Source organism: Eimeria necatrix, genomic scaffold (genome assembly GCF_000499385.1).
Source record: "Eimeria necatrix Houghton genomic scaffold, Enh_scaff438, whole genome shotgun sequence".
NCBI classification, from domain to species: domain Eukaryota; phylum Apicomplexa; class Conoidasida; order Eucoccidiorida; family Eimeriidae; genus Eimeria; species Eimeria necatrix.
The window spans coordinates 1-18,326 of NW_013654328.1; the positions used below are offsets into that span (position 1 = coordinate 1).

The window sequence follows — 18,326 nt, forward strand, 5'->3', positions numbered from 1 at the left end:
TGCTGCTGCTGCTGCTGCTGCTGCTGCTGCTGCTGCTGCTGCTGCTGCTGCTGCTGCTGCTGCTGGTGCGCGAGTGGATGTGCAGTTGTGTTTGGCTTTTCAGAGAGTTTGTTTTGCAAGTGGCGAAGAACTCGGTGATGCGGAGAGGCCAGAAGCCCGTGAGCGAGCGGCAGGTGCTGCTGCTGCTGCAGCGGGAGGAGCAGCAGCAGCAGCAGGTGCGGGCGCTGCGGCAGCAGCTGCTGCAGCAGCAGTTCCAGCAGCAGCTGCAGCAGGCGCAGCGAGCAGCAAACGGAGACTGGGACGAAGACTGCTGCAGCCCGCTGCAGGCCATGGACTTCGAGCAGCTCAAAATGGAAAACCAAACTCTCAACGAGAAGCTCGTGCTGCGCCAAGAGGAAGCAAAAAAGCTGCAAAGCCTCACCAAAAAGGCCGCGCAGGTGAGCAGCAGCAGCAGCAGCAGCAGCAGCAGCAGCAGCAGCAGCAGCAGCAGGGGGGCAGCTGCGCAGACGCCGGCCAGCTGGAGGAAACAGAGGCTTTCTACTCAGTTCAGATCCAGAGAGCTAGCCAACCGCCTCCACCCACATAGCCAGCTAGCCAGCTAGCTAGCTGGGGAAGAACTTGCAGGATTGTGGGAACGGATGGGGAGGCGCCAGTTCCTTTTCATTGTGCTGCATGAGCTGCTGCTCATTGCTCACTGCTGCTGCTGCACTGCTGCAGCGCACTTGGTTGCTGCTGCTGCTGCTGCCGCTGCTGCTGCTGCTGCTGCTGCTGCTGGGCTGCTGCTTCGGATTCGTTTGCTGCTGCTGGTGCGTGTGCTGCGGGCAGCTGATAACGCACTGGCGGGAGAAGCTGGCGTTTGAGGAGCGGCGGAACGCAGCAGCAGCAGCAGAGCTGCAGCAGCTGGAGCAGCAGCTAGCCAGCGAGCGGCAGCTAGCTGCGCTGCTGCAGCGCGAAAGGGCTGGCTGCCGGCTAGCCAACGAGCGGCTGAAGTCCAGGGCCGAGTTGGTCAACTCCGAGCTGCTGGCAGCAGACTGGGAGGCCACGCAGGAGAAGCTCCGCGACACCAAGGCCCAGGTCCAAACCCTAAACCCTAAACCCTAAACCCTAAACCCTAAACCCTAAACCCTCGGCGGGGGCGAGGGAGTCGGGTCCTTCGACGCGCGCAGAGAGCGCCTGGGCTTATCTCGGCTTCAGTTGCGCCTTCGGTCCTCCGAAAGCTGCAGCAGTGCAGAACTCTCAAGCTCCCGCTGCTGCTGCTGCTGCTGCTGCTGCTGCTGCTGCTGCTGCTGCTGCTGCTGCTGCTGCTGCTGCTGCGCAGATCGCGGCGCTGCGGGAGCGGTACGCGCAGCTGACTTCGTTTGTGGCGGACTCCGTTCGGCAGCGAGACCGGCGGAAGTCGCGGCTGACTGCAGCAGCTTCGAAGCTGCTGCTGCGGCATTTAAATAGCACAGAAACTTCTTTTCTGCAAACTCAAGAAAGCTCCGAAAGTTCAGAAGTGACGGCGGCCGCTGCTGGCCAGTGCTGAGGGCGCGCCGCGGGGTGTACAGACACCCCGCGCGCCCGCGCGCACTCCGCCGGAAAGCGAAACGAATCCCGAAAATAAATTGTGAATTAGTTCTTTATTTTTGCATTTCTGAACTATTTTTGCAAAATGAAATGGACTTGCGCGAGCGGAACTCTTTTTGTTCAAGTTTTGCAGCTCGAAAGCTGCAGTTCAAGTCCGAACTTGAACTTGAACTCGACAGCACTTCCCGGCGGAAGCTGCTGCTCGAAGGCGCAGCAGCTGATCTTCTTTCTTTTTTTGATCTTCTTTCTTTTTTGATCTTCTTTCTTTTTTGATCTTCTTTCTTTTTTTGAATTAAAAAAGAATTAAAAAAAAGACAAGTGAGCAGCAGCCCAGAAACTCCGCAGTTGAACATCTTTTCGAGCAGGATCGCCGCAGCTGGAGAGCTCTTCGCTGCAGCTTTGCTTGTCAGTTCAAAAGGACTTTTGCTGCAGTTTTTTGAGGAAAGCAGCAATTAATTCCACTTAAATATATTAATTCCACTTAATTATATTTATTAAACTTCATTATTTGTTTTAGCAGCAATTAATTCCACTTAATTATATTTATTAAACTTCATTATTTGTTTTAGCAGCAATTAATTCCACTTAATTATATTAATTCCACTTCATTATTTGTTTTAGCAGCAATTAATTCCACTTAATTATATTTATTAAACTTCATTTTTTGTTTTAGCAGCAATTAATTCCACTTAATTATATTAATTCCATTCAATTATTTGTTTAAAAGTCTTTTTCTCTTCATCTGTGAAGGCCAAAGATCTACCAGCACTCGCTTTGTCTTCAAATATAAATGGATAAAACCAAAAGGCCTTTTCTTGCAGTCTGGCCTTTGCGGCTGCGCAGTTCCAAATTGTCTAAGCAACTCGACACAGCAGCAGCAGCAGCAGCAGCAGCAGCAGCAGCAGCAGCGGCAGCAGCAGCAGCAGCAGCAGCAGTGCGAGATAAATGCGAATTGAACAAATGGAATTATATTTCAGTTTTGAATTCTTATGGTGAAAATTCAAGCTGCTGTGACGGAAGGCTGGGCGAAGGGCAAAATGCAATTTGAATTGTTTTGGTTTAAAAGGACTTTTGAATTAAAAAATAATTAATTTGCAAAATAAATTTAATTGTTTTAAAAGGACTTTTGAATTTGAAATAATTAATTTGCAAAATAAATTTAATTGTTTTAAAAGGACTTTTGAATTAAAAACAATTAATTTGCAAAAGTGTTTTATTTGTTTGGGAAGGGCGGAGTCAAGAAGGGCGAGACAGCAGCGGGCGGCGCCAAAAGCTGAATTTGCAAACGAGGGCGGATTTGAACGGAAAAAGGCGAAATAAAAGCGAATTGAGATTTTATTTTTGAAAATAAAAGCAAAAATGAATTAAAAATAAAACAAAAATGATTAAAAGTCTTTTAATTGCGTCGGAAGGCAGTTTGCCGCCGGCGGCTCTTTCTTTGCAAACTGCAGTGACACTCCAGTGGTCAGCAGCCGCAGCAGCCCGCGCAGCAGGAACCGCAGCTGATCTGCGCCAAACCGAGAAGATCTGAAGTTAAGTTTGGGAAATTAAATCGAATTAAAGTAATTTTGAGATTTTATTTCGAAAAAAAGCGGAAAGGAGCTTTTAATTCGGCAGATCGCGGCCGAATCGTCGCTGCCGACTTGAACGCGCGGCCGCCGGCCGCACTCGCTGCCGCAGGCCGATCTTCTTTCCAATGCAATTCAAGTTCAGTTTTGAATTCTTTTGAAACTTCAAAACGCTTTTAAAGCTGTGGATCAGCCACTATGTTCAAGTTTCCCCGCCCAGTTCGCAGACAGCCCAGCTGGTAAGCCGCCGCCGCGGGAACTCAGAATGGCTGGCGGGGCACAGCGCCTGGCCCCGAAGCGGCGCCTCGCCTTCGGAGTTTTCTTTTTCTTTTTCGCAATTCGAGGTGAGAAAATAAACTGACAAAAGTAAACAAAACCGAATAAAAGGAGGGCTCCCGGGTGTACAGCCACCTGCCGCATCGACGGCCGCCGCGCAGCTCGGCCGCGCCTTCACTTCTGTCTTTCTTCCCCTTGCGGGCTTCGCCCCAGCCACTTAGCTCTGAGGGGCCCTGGAGGCTGTCTTGCACGAATTTGCTGCTGCTGCTGCTGCTGCTGCTGCTAATCGCGGCAGTTTGCTGCTGCTGCAGCGGGGAACCTCCCCGACTCACTCGGCCGCCAGCAGCAGCTGCTCACACGGGCCCTGTGGGCCATTTTGCATGCAGGGTTTTCTCTTCTGTGTCCATTGCTGGCGTGTGTGTGCTGCTGCTCCCTCCCCCGGCTGTTTATCCGGGGAGCAGCAGCAGCAGCAGCAGCAGCAGCAGCAGCAGCAGCAGCAGCAGCAGTTCTCGCGTTTCCCTGTCTCTGGCTGAAATCTGCTTCTGTGTTTTGCTGCGCTGCTGCCTGTCCAGCGGGAGCTGCTGCTGCAGTGTCCCTGCACACCAAGGACCACCTGAAGTGGCCGTCTACTGCTGCAGCAGCTGCTGCTGCTGCTGCTGCTGCTGCTGCTGACCTTCCGGAGCTGCCGCCCTTTGGGTCTTCAAGTCTTTTCGAAGTCTTCCCCAAAAATGCCGCAGCTGCAGCCCCGGGGGCCCCCCTTGGGGGCCCTCAGTGGGGCCCCCCTGCCTTCGCTGACTTCGAGGGGCCCCAGCAGCTGCTAGCCCCCAGCAGCAGCAGCAGCAGCAGCAGCAGCAGCAGCAGCAGCAAGGGGGGCTGGGGCCTCTCTGCGCTGCAGCTGGGGGGCGAAGAGGGCAGCCAGGAAGCTGAGGGCGAAGCAGATTTGGCAAAGAGTGAAGAAGCAAAAAGTAAAGAGTCGGAAGCAGCAGCAGAAGAGGAGGCTGCGGAAGAAGGCAGCAGCAGCAGCAGCAGCAGCAGCAGCAGCAGCAGCAGCAGCGGCAGTCCGGAGGCAGCGGGCAGCAAAGAAGGTGCTGCGGAAGAAGGAAGCAAAACTGAAGAGAAAGCAGCAGAAGAAACTTCGGAACAAAAGGCAGCAGCAAAGTCGGAAGCTGCTGCTGCAGCAGAACCTGCTGCTGCTGCTTCTTCAGAAGCAGCAGCGTCTGCTGCAGCAGAACCTTCTGCTGCTGCTGCTTCTGAAGAAGCAGCAGCAGAAGAAGCTGAAAAAGAGGAAGCAGAAAAAGAAGAGGAGGCGGGAGAAGAGAAAGAAGAAAAAGCTGCTGAGGCAGCAGAGCCCTCAAGCGAGAAACCTGCTGCTGCTGCTGCTGCTGCTGCTGCTGCTGCTGCTGCTGCGCAGAAAGCTGAAGCTGCTGCGCCTGCTGGCGCTGCTGCAGCTGGCGGAAAAGCCCCTGCTGCTGAAGGCGAAGAGGAAGGCAGCAGCGCAGCAGCAGCAGCAAATGAAAAAACTGAAGAAGAAGCAGCAGCAGAAGAAGAGGGGGCTGAGGAAGCTGAAGGAGAGGGTGCTGCTGCTGCTGCTGCTGCTGCTGCTGGGGGGGAGGAAAAGGCAGAAGCAGCAAAGCCCGCAGAAGCAGCAGCAGCAAAGGAAGAAAAGCCTGAAGAGGCAGAGGAAGAGGAAACCCCTGCTGCAGCAGCAAAACCCGCGGAAGCTCAAAAGGAGCAGCAGCAGCAGCAGCAGCAGCAGCCTAGCGGAGAAGCAGCCGCGCAGCAGCAGCAGCCCGAGCGGGAGCAGCAGCCTGCAGCAGCGCAGCAAACAACAACAACAACAGCAGCAACAACAACAACAGCAGCAGAAGCAGCAACAGAAACAACAGCAGCAGAAGCAGCAACAACAACAGCAGCAGCAGCAGTGGAGGCAGCAGCACCGCCAACAACAGCAGCAGAAACAGCAGCAACAACAGCAGCAGCAGCAAAAACGCCGACAACAGAAGCAGCAGCGCCGCCTGCAACGTCAGAAGCAGCAGCAGCAGCACCAACAACAGCAGCAGCAGCAGCACCAACAACAGCAGCAGCAGCAGCGCAGCAGCCAGAAGGAGCTTTTTTGCCAGCAGCAGAAGGCAAGCTAGCAGGCGCAGAGGGAGTAACAAAGAAAGAGGGGCCCGAAGCAGCAGCAGCAGCAGCAGCAGCAGCAGCAGCAGCAGCAGCAGACCTCAAGGGAAAGTGCTACTCTGATTTGGCCCTGGAGGCCATTGAGAAGGAGCAGCAGCTAATTAAAAAAGCTGCTGAAAACGGTGAGCTGCAGCAGCAAGTTCACTGCAGCAGCAAGTTCACTGCAGCAGCAAGTTCACTGCAGCAGCAAGTTCACTGCAGCAGCAGCTGCTGCAGTGCCGCGATTAAGCCTTCATTTGTGGATCTCAGAGTTTAATTAATTAATTAATTAATTAATTAATTAATTAATTATATTATTTATTTTTATTTATTTAAATTCAAAAGTATTTGAATTTAATTTCGTATTTTGCTTCCTTGCATGCGCAGCAGTGTGTGCAGTCTGTCATTTAAATATTATTTCAAGCAGCAGCAGTTCCGTAAACAAATGCAGAAAAAGCTGCTGCTGCTGCTGCTGCTGCTGCTGTTCTGTTGGTTTTGCGTTAACTAATGCATGCGTATTTGTCTGCATGCATGCATTCATCTCTGCATGCATGCATGTATGCATGCATGCATGCATGCATGCATGTATGCATGCATGCATGTCTACATGCATGCATGCATGTAAACATGCATGCCTGCCTGCCTGCACGCGGCCAGCTGTGGAGGTGCGTTGCGTGCTGCGTGTGCGTCTGCTGCTGCTGCTGCTGCTGCTGCTGCTGCTGCTGCTGCTGCAGTGCACTTCCAAGAGGCGGAGCAGGCCTTCTGCGACGAAGTCTTTCGCCGCATCGAAGGCCCCTATTCTTTGGGCGAACTCTCCGCGCTGCTGCGCGCAGCAGATGTGGCCAATTCGCTGCACAGAAACTTCAGATACTGCAGAGCCACTGCGGTGAGCCAGCCCTTCCAGCTGTCTGTACACCCCAATTAGTGCCTTTTTGTCGCAATTCCCAGCTGTCTGTACACCCCAATTAGTGCCTTTTTGTCGCAATTCCCAGCTGTCTGTACACCCCATTTAGTGCCTTTTTGTCGCAATTCCCAGCTGTCTGTACACTCCGTTTATTCCTGTTTGCCTCAACTCTGAGGTGTCTGTACACCTCGTTTAGTGCCTTTTTGCCTCAACTCTGAGCTGTCTGTACACCCGGTGCTTCGCCGTTGGCCTGCACGCTGAGGTGTCTGTACACCCGGCGCAGGCGAGCGCCTGGAAGCCGTCACTTATTGGAGTCTGCGATTTGCTGTTTGCTGCTGCTGCTGCTGCTGCTGCTGCTGCTGCTGCGCAGAGCAGCAGCCCCCCGCGGGTCCGCGACGGGGACTCGATTTTGCATGCAGCAGTGGCAGCAAGAAAGCCCCAAGTGGCTGAAGTGCTGCTGCAGTACGGGGCCTTTCCCGAACTCCCCGCAATCCCCCAAAGGCCCCCGCAGCCCCCGCGCATGCAGCGGCCCCTCCACGGGCTCAACACCGCAGAGGTGCGCCCCCAGCAGCAGCAGCAGCAGCAGCAGCAGCAGCAGCAGCAGCAGCAGCAGCAGCAGCAGCAGCAGCAGCAGAGCCAGGAGTCAGCGGGTTTGGGGTGCGGTTGGGGTTTGGGGTTTGGGCGGAGGCTGGCGCTAGGGTTTAGGGTTTAGGGTTTGGGCTGCTGCTGCTGCAGGTGGTGAACGGGAAGCCGCTGCATGCAGCGGCGCTGCTGCAGACCCCCGACAGCGTAGCAGCAGCAGAACTGCTGCTGCAGTACGGAGCGCATGCAGACAGCCGCGAGGGTTTGGGGCGGACTCCGCTGATGGTTGCTGCGCTGCACCCCACAGCTCATTCCCACGAGTTCGTCAAGAAGCTGCTGCTCTTCGGGGCCTCCGTCCAGGCCACCGACCACGTGAGCTCCTGCTGCTGCTGCTGCTGCTGCTGCTGCTGCTGCTGCTGCTGCTGCTGCTGCTGCTGGTTGGTTGCCCGCTTTCGCGGGCAGCAGCTCGCCTTGTCGCTCCTTGCGGCGCCTTGCCGCGCCGCGCTCACCCTGCTGCTGCTGCTGCTGCTGCTGCTGCTTTGCTGCTGCTGCTGCAGGCGGGGCTGGGCGCGCTGCACTACGCAGCAGCAGCGGACAACTGGGCAGTGGTGGGGATCCTGCTGGACCACGGGGCGGACGCAGCAGCAGCAGACCTGCGGGGCAACACTGCGCTGCACTACGCAGCAGCCTTCAACGCAGCAGCAGCAGCAGCGCGGCTGCTGGAGAAAGCAGCAGCAGCTCTGAACGTGAACTGCCGCAACCGCCGCGGAGAAGCCCCGCTGCACCTTGCTGCTGCTCCCCGCGGCTTCCGCGCGGCCCCCAGGCCCCTCGCCCCCGCCCTCGCGCTGCAGCAGCTGCTGCAGCACCACGCCAACCCCCTCGCCCGCGACCGCCGCGGAAACACTCCGCTGCATGCAGCAGCAAAGGGCGGCTACGTCGAGATCCTCCGCCGCCTCCTCGCGGCCACCGGGGCCCCCGCGGAGGAGCCAAACGCCGTGCGCCTGCTGCTGCTGCTGCTGCTGCTGCTGCTGCTGCGCTGCTGCTGCTGCTGTTGCTGCGCTGCTGCTGCTGCTGGGTTGCTTTTTGTGTTTAGTTGCTGCGAGCAGCAGCAGCTGCGGAGTTGGCTGCGCTTCGGACTCTGCAAACTGCAAGTGCTGCGCTGCTGCTGCGCTGCTGCTGCGCTGCTGCTGCTGCAGGACGGACTCACCCCGCTGGCCCTGGCCGAAAAGGCCGGCGAAGGGCCCGGACTTGAAGAAGTCAAACAGTTTCTGCGGGTCTACGGCGAGAAAAGAAGTGGGTTCTCAGCGCCAGCTGCTGCTGCTGCTGCTGCTGCTGCTGCAGCAGCAGCAGCAGCAGCAGCGCGGCCAGTGTGCGGGCTCGCTGCTGCAGTCGGAGCTCCGATCCTCGCCTTTCGCGGCTTCCCAAGTCGGAGCCGGTCGCGAATTAGGGTTTGCAAAAGGGTTTAGGGTTTAGGGTTTGGAGAAGGCTGCGCTTTCCCCTCTGGCTGCTCTCTGCAGGCTGCGTGGAGCCGCCCATGGTGCGGCATTCAACTCGCATCTTCTCAGACACAGTTCTGGGCCCCTACATGCGCGTGGTGGGTGTCAGTTGTGTCAGTTGTTTCAATTTATTCTCCAAGTCCTTCAAATGGTCCTTTTTGCAGCAGTTCCGGGGATCTGCCTGGTTGCTGCGAAGTGCTTGAACTCTCTCGCTCTTCCTTTGTTTTTGCTTCCGTTTCCCGTTCTTCCCTGCCTTCCAAGTGCCTTCCACTCTGCACAGCTGCTGCTGCTGCTGCTGCTGCTGCTGCTGCTGCTGCTGCAGCAGCTTGGGTGTTCTTGAACTTTCTTGAATTGCGTGGCTTCTGCGGCTGTCGCGCTGCGCAGGGCGACTCGGTGACCTACAGCTGCAACCCCGGCTTCACCATGCTGGGCCATCCGAAAGTGACTTGTCAAGAACGCGACGGGAAAATGGAATTTGTGCCTTCGGCGCCGCTGTGCGTTCTGCACAGAGAGGTGTCGGGCGCTGCTGCTGCGTGGCGGCTGCCGCCAGCGGGCTTCTTGCTGGCGCTTTCTCTCTGTTTCGCCGCCTTCCTTTGATTTAAAAAGACAAAATGTGAAAACGAACAAGAATTGAGCCAAACACCCGCAGCAGCTCGGCCGAAACGCCGCAGCTCGAGGCACTCAATGCATTTTAGGGCGGAAACCGCCACCCCCACGTCTCAGCCTTCGTTTTATTTAGCGGCTTTCAGCTGAGAAAGCCGACCGCAAACAAACACTTTTAATTGCGAATTTTCTTCAAATGCATTTCAACAAGAAAAGCAAACCGCGGCGCAGAAAACAACGCCACAACAGCCGCCAGATTTGCTCCCTTGAAGTCTTTCACGTTTTTGCAACTTTTGCAACTTTTGCCTGTGCACGTACACTCTCACATAAGTGTTCATGTTTTTTGCAGAGTTTGCATTTATGCATGCGTTTACATAAATATATCATTCATATCCATTTATATTCATGTATATGCGTGCATGAATGGACTACATCTCTTGTTTGTCTGGCCGGCGCTGCTGCAAGCAGCAGAACACTGGAGTCCGCAGTTCATCGCTTTCCAGCTAATTTAGACTACTGGCATTTTCTCCTGCTGCTCTGAGCCAGCCTTAGAGGGTAAAGTGTTCAAAGAGAAGCAGCAGAAGTGGCTTTCTTCCTCAAGTTAGGAGATGCTCTGGGCGGGGGAAGTGGCACAAATGAAACTGGAAGCAACAGCAAAGCCCCAAGACGAAAGAAACGGCAGACGAAATGGCCTCTTTAGGTCTAAAAGAATCATAAATGAAGTTTTCTCCTTTTTGCTGTGGGAAATTAACTTGAAAAAGAGCTTTTTGGCGCCAAGAGGCTCCAAGTGGAACTCTGAATTGCGAAACTGACGCCGTTTGTTTCCCAGAAAGATGACTCCGCGTAGCTGCTGCAGCTTCGGGAAAGAAAACAAAATTTGAAGTTTAAAAAGCCTAAAAAGCTAATCAGCACTTTTCCTTTCCGGGGAGATTCATCTTGAGGCTCCTTTACCGGCTTTCCTCAAGTGCAAATGACACAAATTTAGATCAGCTCTAGATGAAATTCTTTTCATCTTTTGGAAGAATTAAAAGCTGACACAAACAGAATAAGTATTCCTTTTCACTTTGGGGAGAATCGAAAGCTGACACGAATCAAAAGGACTTTCCGTCAAGTGGAACTCTTCCTCTCGGCGAAACTTGAACAGCAAGGCATTTGGGCTGTTGCAGCAGAAGTGCGAAATGCAAGGACACAAAGCCGACTTGCAGGTCAAATTGTCGCAGATTTTAATTCTTTTTTGAATTTATTCAAAGATTTAGACAAACTAATTCTACAAGAGGGAAGGAAGCAATGTTCAAGATGCGCATCAATGCAAATCACTGTGTTTCCCTCAATTGCTGTTTCGCTGCGAGCTCCAAAGTTCAAGCTGCCGCTGCTGCTGCTGCTGCTGCTGCTCCTACACTCACCAGCAAAGCAGATCTTAACCTCTGCAGGTGAGCTTAAAAGCAAATATTAATTGAAGTGCAAACAGACGCAAAAGGCCCGCCTTTTCGGGAGGAGTTGTGAAGTGCGAAAACTGTTTTTGCTGTTCTGGCATACGGCTTGTCCTCTCGCTATGCCGCTGGATCTGACTGTTGCCCCCATACAAAACGCCACAAGAGCTTAGAGATTCAAAAAGGCTTTCCCACAGACACAGTTTGCTGCAGCAGCAGCAGCAGCAGCTTCGGACGCAGAGCAGTCGCCGGTGAACTTTTGCCGTTAAAGCCACACTCGATAAAATTGCATTACATCCTTCCTGTATTTATTCGCAAGGCTCTCTTTGCTTTTTCCTTCCTAATTTTGCCTCTTCATCTTTGCCTCGCGGTTTTGCCCTGTGGCCGCTCCCGCCCTGCAACGGCGCCGCGAGCATTGACGGTAAACTCACTTTTTTCTCCGCCCAAGTCTAAATTTGTGTTTTGTTCTTACTGCATCTTTACTTGGGCTGAGACACGAGAGTTTATCTGCACAGGAGTTTCGTTTCTGCGCGCCTGTTCGTGGCGCCGACGAAGGCAGCAGTCCGCGAAATGCGGGATATCGTGCAGAAAACTGGCGGCTGCGGAGGGCGAAGGAGGAAAGTTTTCTTCAACGCGTTAAATGAAGAGCCATTTCGACTGCTTGGCGGTGGAGACGGCTCGGAACTGAGCCGGCAGGCAAGGCTGCGCGCAGTGGGAAGGGAAAGCCGGAGTGCGATTTCAGGCTTTCCCGCGGAGGAAAATCCCTTGAAAGTTTGCAATCTGCATTTATTGCAAGTTGTTTCATTGTTGGCGCTTTGATCTCGAGAGGAAAGACGGCCGCTTGGCGTGAGACGCTGCTGCAGGCGAAACTTCCGTACATGCACAGGACGCAGGGGCCTGCTATTTGCCTCTAGGCGGAGTGGCAGTGATCGTTGAATAAAGAGAAAAGCGAGTCCTCGTTTGAACTTATTTTGCGTTTTCGTTGCGTTTCCAGAGCCCGATGGGGCCGTAATGGTATTTTAAAGTGGCGTTTCGCAGAGTTTCCGCCCGCCACCGCGGCCCCCCCCATGACTCAGCCCCTGAACGCTGCTGATCTGCAGCTGCTGAGGGCGCCGTTCAGCGATTTTCGGGGACTTTGGTAACAACTCGGCCAGCCGCCAGTGCCTCTCGGCCCGCTTGAAGCCGGCGGGCGAGAGGCGCCAGCAAAATGTCGCAGTTTCGGGACACCTTCACGAAGGACGAGCAGCGGGAGAACCTGCTCGACTACGACGACAACGCGTTCATGTTTTTCCTGTGCAGCGTCACAGTGTGCATTTTGATCCCCTGGAGCTTTTTTTTCCTGCGGAAGTGCCTCGCGGTGTCCAACGCCTACCGCCAGAAGTACCCCGAGAAGACTGCGGCGGGCTCCACTCTGCGCCACTGCCAGTGCAGCGCCTGCGTGGCCCAGCGCGCCGCACTCCGCAAGGAACTCTCGCTCTTCCGCACGCGCTTCCTCACGAAGGGGCGGCTCTCTGAGTTCGCGGCGCTGCTGCTGTGCTGGCTGGGCTTCGTGCTGATCTGCCGCAACCTGCAGGACGTGCAGAGCATCAAGACCTTCGACCCCTTCGAAATCCTCGACATCAGCCCCTCCGCCACGCAGCGCGAAATCAAGAAGGCTTACCGCCTCATGTCCCTCAAGTACCACCCCGACAAGAACGTGAACGACCCCACGCAGGGCGCCCGCTTCATCATGATCGCCAAGGCTTACCAGGCCCTCACGGACGAAGTGAGTTCTTTTATCAAAAATAAAGCCATTTCTTCAAGTTTTGGCCTTTTGAGAAGCCATTTCTTCGAGTTTTGGCCCTTTGCCTCGACTTGGCAGTGCATTCCGCCCGTGGCTGCCAACTGGCCGGTTCCAGCGGCTTCTTCGCCGTTTTGCTTCATTTTTTGTCCCAGGTGGCGAAAAAAAACTACGAGAAGTACGGAAACCCTGACGGGCCGGGCGGCATGAAGATTGGCGTCGGGCTTCCGCGCTTCCTGGTGGAGGAAACGAACCAGATTTTCGTTCTTTCTTTCTTCTTCCTCTTCCTTCTCGTCGTCCTGCCCATGATCTTCCTGTGTTACTACCAACGACAAAAGAAATACGCCCGTGGGTCCACGCACTGAGTGCTTTCGGCACGGCGCTTCCTGTGCAAGTTTTGCAGGTTTTCGCGGGGGTGTTCCTGCGGCGGTGTCGCCTGTACGCACAACTGCTGGTTGCTCCTTGCACTCCTCCACTTTGCAGCGTTCGCGGCTCTTAAGTTAATTCGAAAAGATTTAAATACTTTATTCCTTCAGAAGCCTCTTAAATTAATTCAAAAAGATTTAAACACTTTATTCCTTCAGAAGCCGCCGCGCCTGCGCCGGGGTGCTGCAGCGAACGGAGTCATGGTTGAAACCGTGCAGTTCCTCACCCACGTGATGACTGACGGCACGCGGCTGAAGAACCTGCCGGAGCTGATGGCTGCGAGCGGCGAAAGCCGGGCCATGAAGATAGAACGCGACGACGACAAAGACATGAAGCAAATTTGCGACGCCGTGGTGGAGGCCAAGAAGCGGATCTTCACAGTTCCAGTGATCGTCAGGTGGGTCTTCGCCGCTGCAGCTGCTGCAGCTGCTGCAGCTGCTGCAGCTGCTGCAGCTGCTGCAGCAGCGCGAAGCAGCGGCTCCGCCTCGGCTGTGTCTGCTGCGCGGCCGCAGGAACTGCTACCTCATCAACGCCCACATGCAGCGGCTGCACGAACTCATGAGCCCGCGGCTGAAGAAGGAGCTGCACCAACTGCTCAAGTAGGCTGCGGCCCTGGGGGCCCCCAGCGCGCTGGCTGCAGCAGATCGAAGCCCCGCGGCTTCCCGCGCACAGCCTGGCTCGCTGCATGCGTTGGCCCGCTGCTGCAGGGACTCGCTGCCGATCACGCAGTGCATGATGGAGATCTCCGTCCTCAGCGACTGGTACTTGACGGCGGACTCCGTCTTGGAGTTCCGGCGCTGTCTGATCCAGGCCATCAACGGGCGGACTCAGTCGCTCTTCCAAATTCCGCACTTCGACGAAGACGTCGTTCGCCACTGTCACCGGTGAGAGTTCGCTGCCGCAGCGCCTCTGCCGACACTTCGCCGCCACTTCTGCTTCCCACTCGCGCTGCTGCTGCTGCTGCTGCTGCTGCTGCTGCTGCTGCGAGCCTCCCCTCCTAGCCCGCGCTGCATGCGCCGCCAGCCACGTGCCGCTGCGCTGTGCAGCGGGAAGCACGTGATTCGCGAGCTGAGCGAGTTCCTGCGGCAAGAGGGCGAAGAGCGCAGAGGCACGCTGGACATGTCCAGGGAGCAGCAGGCCGACGTGCAGGCCTTCTGCGCCCACGTCCCCAGCGTAGACCTGCAGGCGGAAATTGTGGTGGACGACGAGGCAGAAATTGTGGTTGGAGACATCGCCACTTGCCGCATCACTCTCACGCGAAAAAACTTGAAGGTCGGCTTTCGCGGGGCAGCCGCTCGCTGCACAGACTCCTCACTTGCGGCTTCCTCGGCGCTGCAGCTCCCCTCCAGTGCTGCAGCTGCGAACGCCCTGAGTGTCCGCTGCGCTGCTTGCAGGAGGGCGAAGCTGCAGGAGCAGTGCATGCGCCGTACTTCCAGGAGCCCAAGTACGAGGAATGGTGGATTTTCTTGAAGGAGAAGGGCGACGGCGCCGCTGGAGGTACGCGAAAGATTAGGTGAACGAGTCTTAGATGCAGCTCGAGCTTCTTGCCCTGCTTCGCAGTGCCGTGCTTCTCTTCAGGCCGCCTTATCAACTTCTTGAAATCAAGAAACTTGGAAAGAGTGGTCAAGGAAAGCCTCCAGTTCAGGGTCGGGAGACCCGGAAAGAATGTGATGACTGTCGTGGCCTTGTGCGACTCCTACACGGGAGTCGACGCCACTATAGATGTGGAGTTCAGAGGTACGCCAGACCTATCAGGGCTTGGCTATTCAGCAGCTGCAGTATTTGCTAGGAGCTTGACTATTGCTCTTTTTATTAAACTTTGATGCCGCTGCAGCCTACACGCCCGAGGAGAAGCCACGTGAAGTTTTCGTGCACCCGGAAGATGTTAAGCTGGACGAGGAGCCAACTCTCTTCCAACAGATGCTGGGTGAGTAAGGTTGGCAGCAGTCCAGCAGCAGTTCCACAGTTGTTTGTTCTGAAGAGCAGCCTTAAGATAGCTGCATTGCAAAGATTTTTTCTCTTCGCAGGGGACATGTGCGTCAATTCGAGTGATGAAGAGGAGGAGTTCGACCTGGACGAAGCCCCGAAGGTTGTACGGAAGAAGGTGGCAACCGAGAATGACGGAGCAGCCACTGCAGAACAAGCGGATTCAAATACAGCAGGAGAATCCGGCGAACGGCCAACTACAACAGCGTAACAGAAGGAGACGGTAAGCTGCTGTTTTAAGCATACTATTTTTCCACTGCTGAATGTGACTTGCGTTGAAAGAAATCACCATATCGAGAATATCAGACAATTTGTGGAGCACGACATGCGATGCTTCTCAGGAAATAAAAATCCCAAAGGGTTCCTCCTCGTAGATCAATGGACCACTAAGTCTTTGACGAGCTCAGATGTATTTCTGGGGCCAGTGCCATCGATCTCGATGGTTATCTTTTTAGAATATGCAATAAACGAAATCCGTGTAGCGCGAATTTCGTTTAACATCCTCGTGCGAGGGTTGGCCGGTTGCAGTGCTGATGAATGGTAGCGGCGGCCAAGTAGGCCTTTCGTCGCTTCACAAGGTTACGCGCTGACGGAATACTTGACATTCGAAGCGTTACTTTGTGTTGCAAGACGCACTTTCAAGCCTGTAATCGGCATATGGGGCGTTGAAACCGTGAATCCACGTCAAATTTTGAAGGTATTCATGTTGTTGAGGCAACTGTTGTGCATTAAGTTTTCATTTCTACAGGGCTATTTTCTTCTCAGTTGCACTAGTATCTTCTACGTGTGCACTGAATTCGTAGTTTGTTTCTCCACATGCGTATGACTCTGTGCGGGAATGGGGAAACAGACGGTTTAGCTCTAAATTGTCTTTCAAAATCGTCGTAGCACAAACAACCATGAATTGCTGTCTAGGCGGGTCAGGCGGATGGTAAGTTGCTCTTGCCAAACGGCCTTATCTCGATGCTCCCACAGTCCAGTATGCTCCACATCTTGGAAGGGTCGGATGCAGCGCGGGCTGCCACGTAGGCCTCACAATCCCTAGCTACAGAGAGTCTTCGAGTGCACCGTGAGCACGGAAATGACATCAGCATACCAAGTTTAGTAGTGTTTGTCCCTGTGCATTGTTGCAACATCTTGCGAACTACAATGATCTCATCAAATGAGACACTGCCTTGTGTGAGAAGACGACGAAGATGGCAAATGCAGTAATGCACCTTCGGGAAAGGCATAAGCGTTCATTACGATTTGCTTGAGTGATCTAGCCATCAACTTACCAGCGTGTGGACTTGAAATTTGTCTGCGGCCATAAGAACCCTCATGCATCTGGTCCAGTTGAGCTCTGACGAGTCGGGTAACCTGCAGAGACCGTTCGGTTCGCACTTCAGGATGAACCGTACGGGTGGCTCTAATGCGTACCTATCCTCCTGTATCCACTCAATGAGTATGATGGCTACATCACTATCCATGTCCTCTAAAGCAATAAAGCTGGAGTTGGCCTCCTTGAAGCTTCCTGCTGTTTGAGTAAACAAAGGATTATCCTGGAGAGTCCATGCGGCTTACCAGAAAACATTCTTTCAAAGACCGGGGAGCGACACGAAAGGAGGGCTTTGCTGCAAAGAACTCCTTTTGAAGGCGTACGCATTCGGCACTGGTGTGCTTCGGAGTCAAGTGCCAACATACTTCGTGATCCCACTTGAACAACTACACGATCTGACCACAGATGGATCGGCTGAATTGAACGAAGCAGCAGGCGTGAGCCGTACCAGTTGCCTCCTTGAAGAATCTGAAGGGAGGCGTTGACATCGGCTTCGTGCTTCCCGTCGTGTCATACACTTACTTCCCGGACAAGTATTCAAACACGTCGCATTGCAGCGAACCAGGTGAAGCTCCCTTATTTGGCTCTGCGTCGATGTGGACAAGACGGCGGAGAAATCGCATCTCCACCTTCAGTACAAGGCGACTGCCAACCTAAGGACTCTATAGACATTTTTGAAGAGAGATACAAAAAAATGTGCTGACTCGAAGAATGTTGTGGTCCGTCCAGTTAAAGAAGAAACGCACGTAGCCGCGCTTTGCTCTGCAAATTCCGACTGTTTCGCACGACGAGATCTCTTTGTATTCATCTCGAGCATCCAGTAAGGTGAGCTTTGTAACGTCTGGTAGGTCTGTCACGGCCCGTGGAACTTGAATTTCAGATTTGGCGCCATGCTAATAGAAGAGCACTACCTTCGGTGCCTGTGTTCGCTCATGAAGACGTTCACAAGACCTGCTTTCCAAACGCCACTACCTTCATTGGATATCGTAATTGTGAGTGCGTCCCAGTCCTCTCGATCCCCTAAGAAGGCTCTCCTTGCAACAGACAAAGAAAGGCTCCCAGCAGGAACAAGATTACCATTTGGACACAGCCTAAAGGAACAGATTTCACCATATGACTCTTTACGGTGGAGGCAAAAGCGTAGTCTAAATCACCACAGCTGGAGCTCGAGACCGGCTGCCTGGCCGAAAGAGCCCAAAAACAACACCGTTCCGTGTTCAAAAAACTCTACGTTTCTGTGCATTGCTGAGCATAATCTACTTCGTAGAGAAAACCATATCCACCTTCCGAGTCTTCCGGGCAGTCAGGAAGCGCCTTCTTCTTCGCTGAGACGAAGCTATGAGCACTCAGTAGCTGTGCGCACGAAGCCCAATGTTCTCTCGTACCGAGATCTCTCAGCAAGTCGAACTTTTCAATCGTGACCTTGTGCACGAGAAGCTGGAAAAGTGGCTCCACGACTCCTTCCGACATCAACACGTTCTTGCAATCCATGGTTTTGAATTTGCGCGAGAAGTAGTCGAATCGGCTCATGGAAATACATCATCGTCTAGCGAACGTAACATCCTTGTTGCTTTCAATGTCAGCGGTGTGCCGCTTCTTGACAACTGGCCTGCTGACAAACCGTGCGTCTGATAACGCCAAAAAATGAGCAACCCGCGCTTCTGAAGCACCCTAGACACCTGAAATGAAGGCACATCCCCAAGTCACCTTCAGATGTACAGACAGCTGAATGGGTGGCTACCCCACGAGATCATGGTCACTTTTATTTTTTTTTTGCAACTGCCGTACACGAAGCACATTCCTTGCACTTAGCGCTCTGTTTTCGAGAGGAACTCAAGATTTTCCATAACTTTCACTTCTGCAAGGACGTTTCCCAAGCTCGCCTGCATTCTTGTTTTCATGTTTTCTTTCAGTAAGCTATGTCTGGCAAATTATGCCGGATATACTGTGGATTTCTGCTACCTCCTTCCCATTTTCTTCTTTGGATGATCACTTTCTGTATCTGCATGAAAGCTACGAACAGAAACGCGATCTTCCAAAGACGCCCTATACCTTGGAAACCAGAGGTTTGCAGTACGTACATCCCTTGCTTTTCGTGTGAATGCTGGCCTCAGCAACCAGAAACAGTAATAATTCTTCCAGGCAGCGAGATGCAAAACAAGTATACCGTCAACTTACGTGCAATGCAACATTTCAGCGAAACACGAATTAACTTCAACGAATATTCAATA

General features: G+C 53.8%; 5 protein-coding genes across 5 annotated transcripts; 3 read left to right on the top strand and 2 right to left on the bottom strand.

Annotated features, from left to right (window-relative positions):
• Positions 1 to 77: 77 nt before the first annotated feature.
• Positions 78 to 1,525, top strand: ENH_00075660 (ankyrin repeat-containing protein, putative; the record flags this gene model as incomplete). The annotated part of the gene is made up of 3 exons (XM_013581512.1): positions 78 to 437; positions 826 to 1,074; positions 1,319 to 1,525. The coding sequence occupies 3 exons, from the start codon at positions 78 to 80 to the stop codon at positions 1,523 to 1,525; spliced, it is 816 nt and encodes a 271-aa protein (XP_013436966.1).
• Positions 1,526 to 3,399: 1,874 nt separating this feature from the next.
• ENH_00053810 (hypothetical protein, conserved) lies at positions 3,400 to 9,149 on the top strand (the record flags this gene model as incomplete). The annotated part of the gene is made up of 9 exons (XM_013581513.1): positions 3,400 to 3,478; positions 3,983 to 5,713; positions 6,305 to 6,456; positions 6,845 to 7,030; positions 7,210 to 7,428; positions 7,614 to 8,051; positions 8,253 to 8,481; positions 8,574 to 8,650; positions 8,937 to 9,149. 9 exons carry the CDS (start codon positions 3,400 to 3,402, stop codon positions 9,147 to 9,149), a joined length of 3,324 nt encoding a protein of 1,107 aa, XP_013436967.1.
• Positions 9,150 to 11,792: 2,643 nt separating this feature from the next.
• ENH_00053820 (DnaJ domain-containing protein, putative) lies at positions 11,793 to 14,988 on the top strand (the record flags this gene model as incomplete). The annotated part of the gene is made up of 10 exons (XM_013581514.1): positions 11,793 to 12,350; positions 12,521 to 12,713; positions 12,981 to 13,188; positions 13,304 to 13,390; positions 13,499 to 13,675; positions 13,838 to 14,063; positions 14,186 to 14,288; positions 14,370 to 14,528; positions 14,626 to 14,718; positions 14,819 to 14,988. 10 exons carry the CDS (start codon positions 11,793 to 11,795, stop codon positions 14,986 to 14,988), a joined length of 1,974 nt encoding a protein of 657 aa, XP_013436968.1.
• A 709-nt stretch (positions 14,989 to 15,697) lies between these two features.
• ENH_00053830 (BTB/POZ domain-containing protein, putative) lies at positions 15,698 to 16,246 on the bottom strand (the record flags this gene model as incomplete). Its single annotated transcript, XM_013581515.1, has 2 exons — positions 15,698 to 15,994; positions 16,055 to 16,246. 2 exons carry the CDS (start codon positions 16,244 to 16,246, stop codon positions 15,698 to 15,700), a joined length of 489 nt encoding a protein of 162 aa, XP_013436969.1.
• A 1,076-nt stretch (positions 16,247 to 17,322) lies between these two features.
• Positions 17,323 to 17,586, bottom strand: ENH_00053840 (hypothetical protein, conserved; the record flags this gene model as incomplete). Its single annotated transcript, XM_013581516.1, has 1 exon — positions 17,323 to 17,586. The coding sequence occupies one exon, from the start codon at positions 17,584 to 17,586 to the stop codon at positions 17,323 to 17,325; it is 264 nt and encodes an 87-aa protein (XP_013436970.1).
• Positions 17,587 to 18,326: the final 740 nt, after the last annotated feature.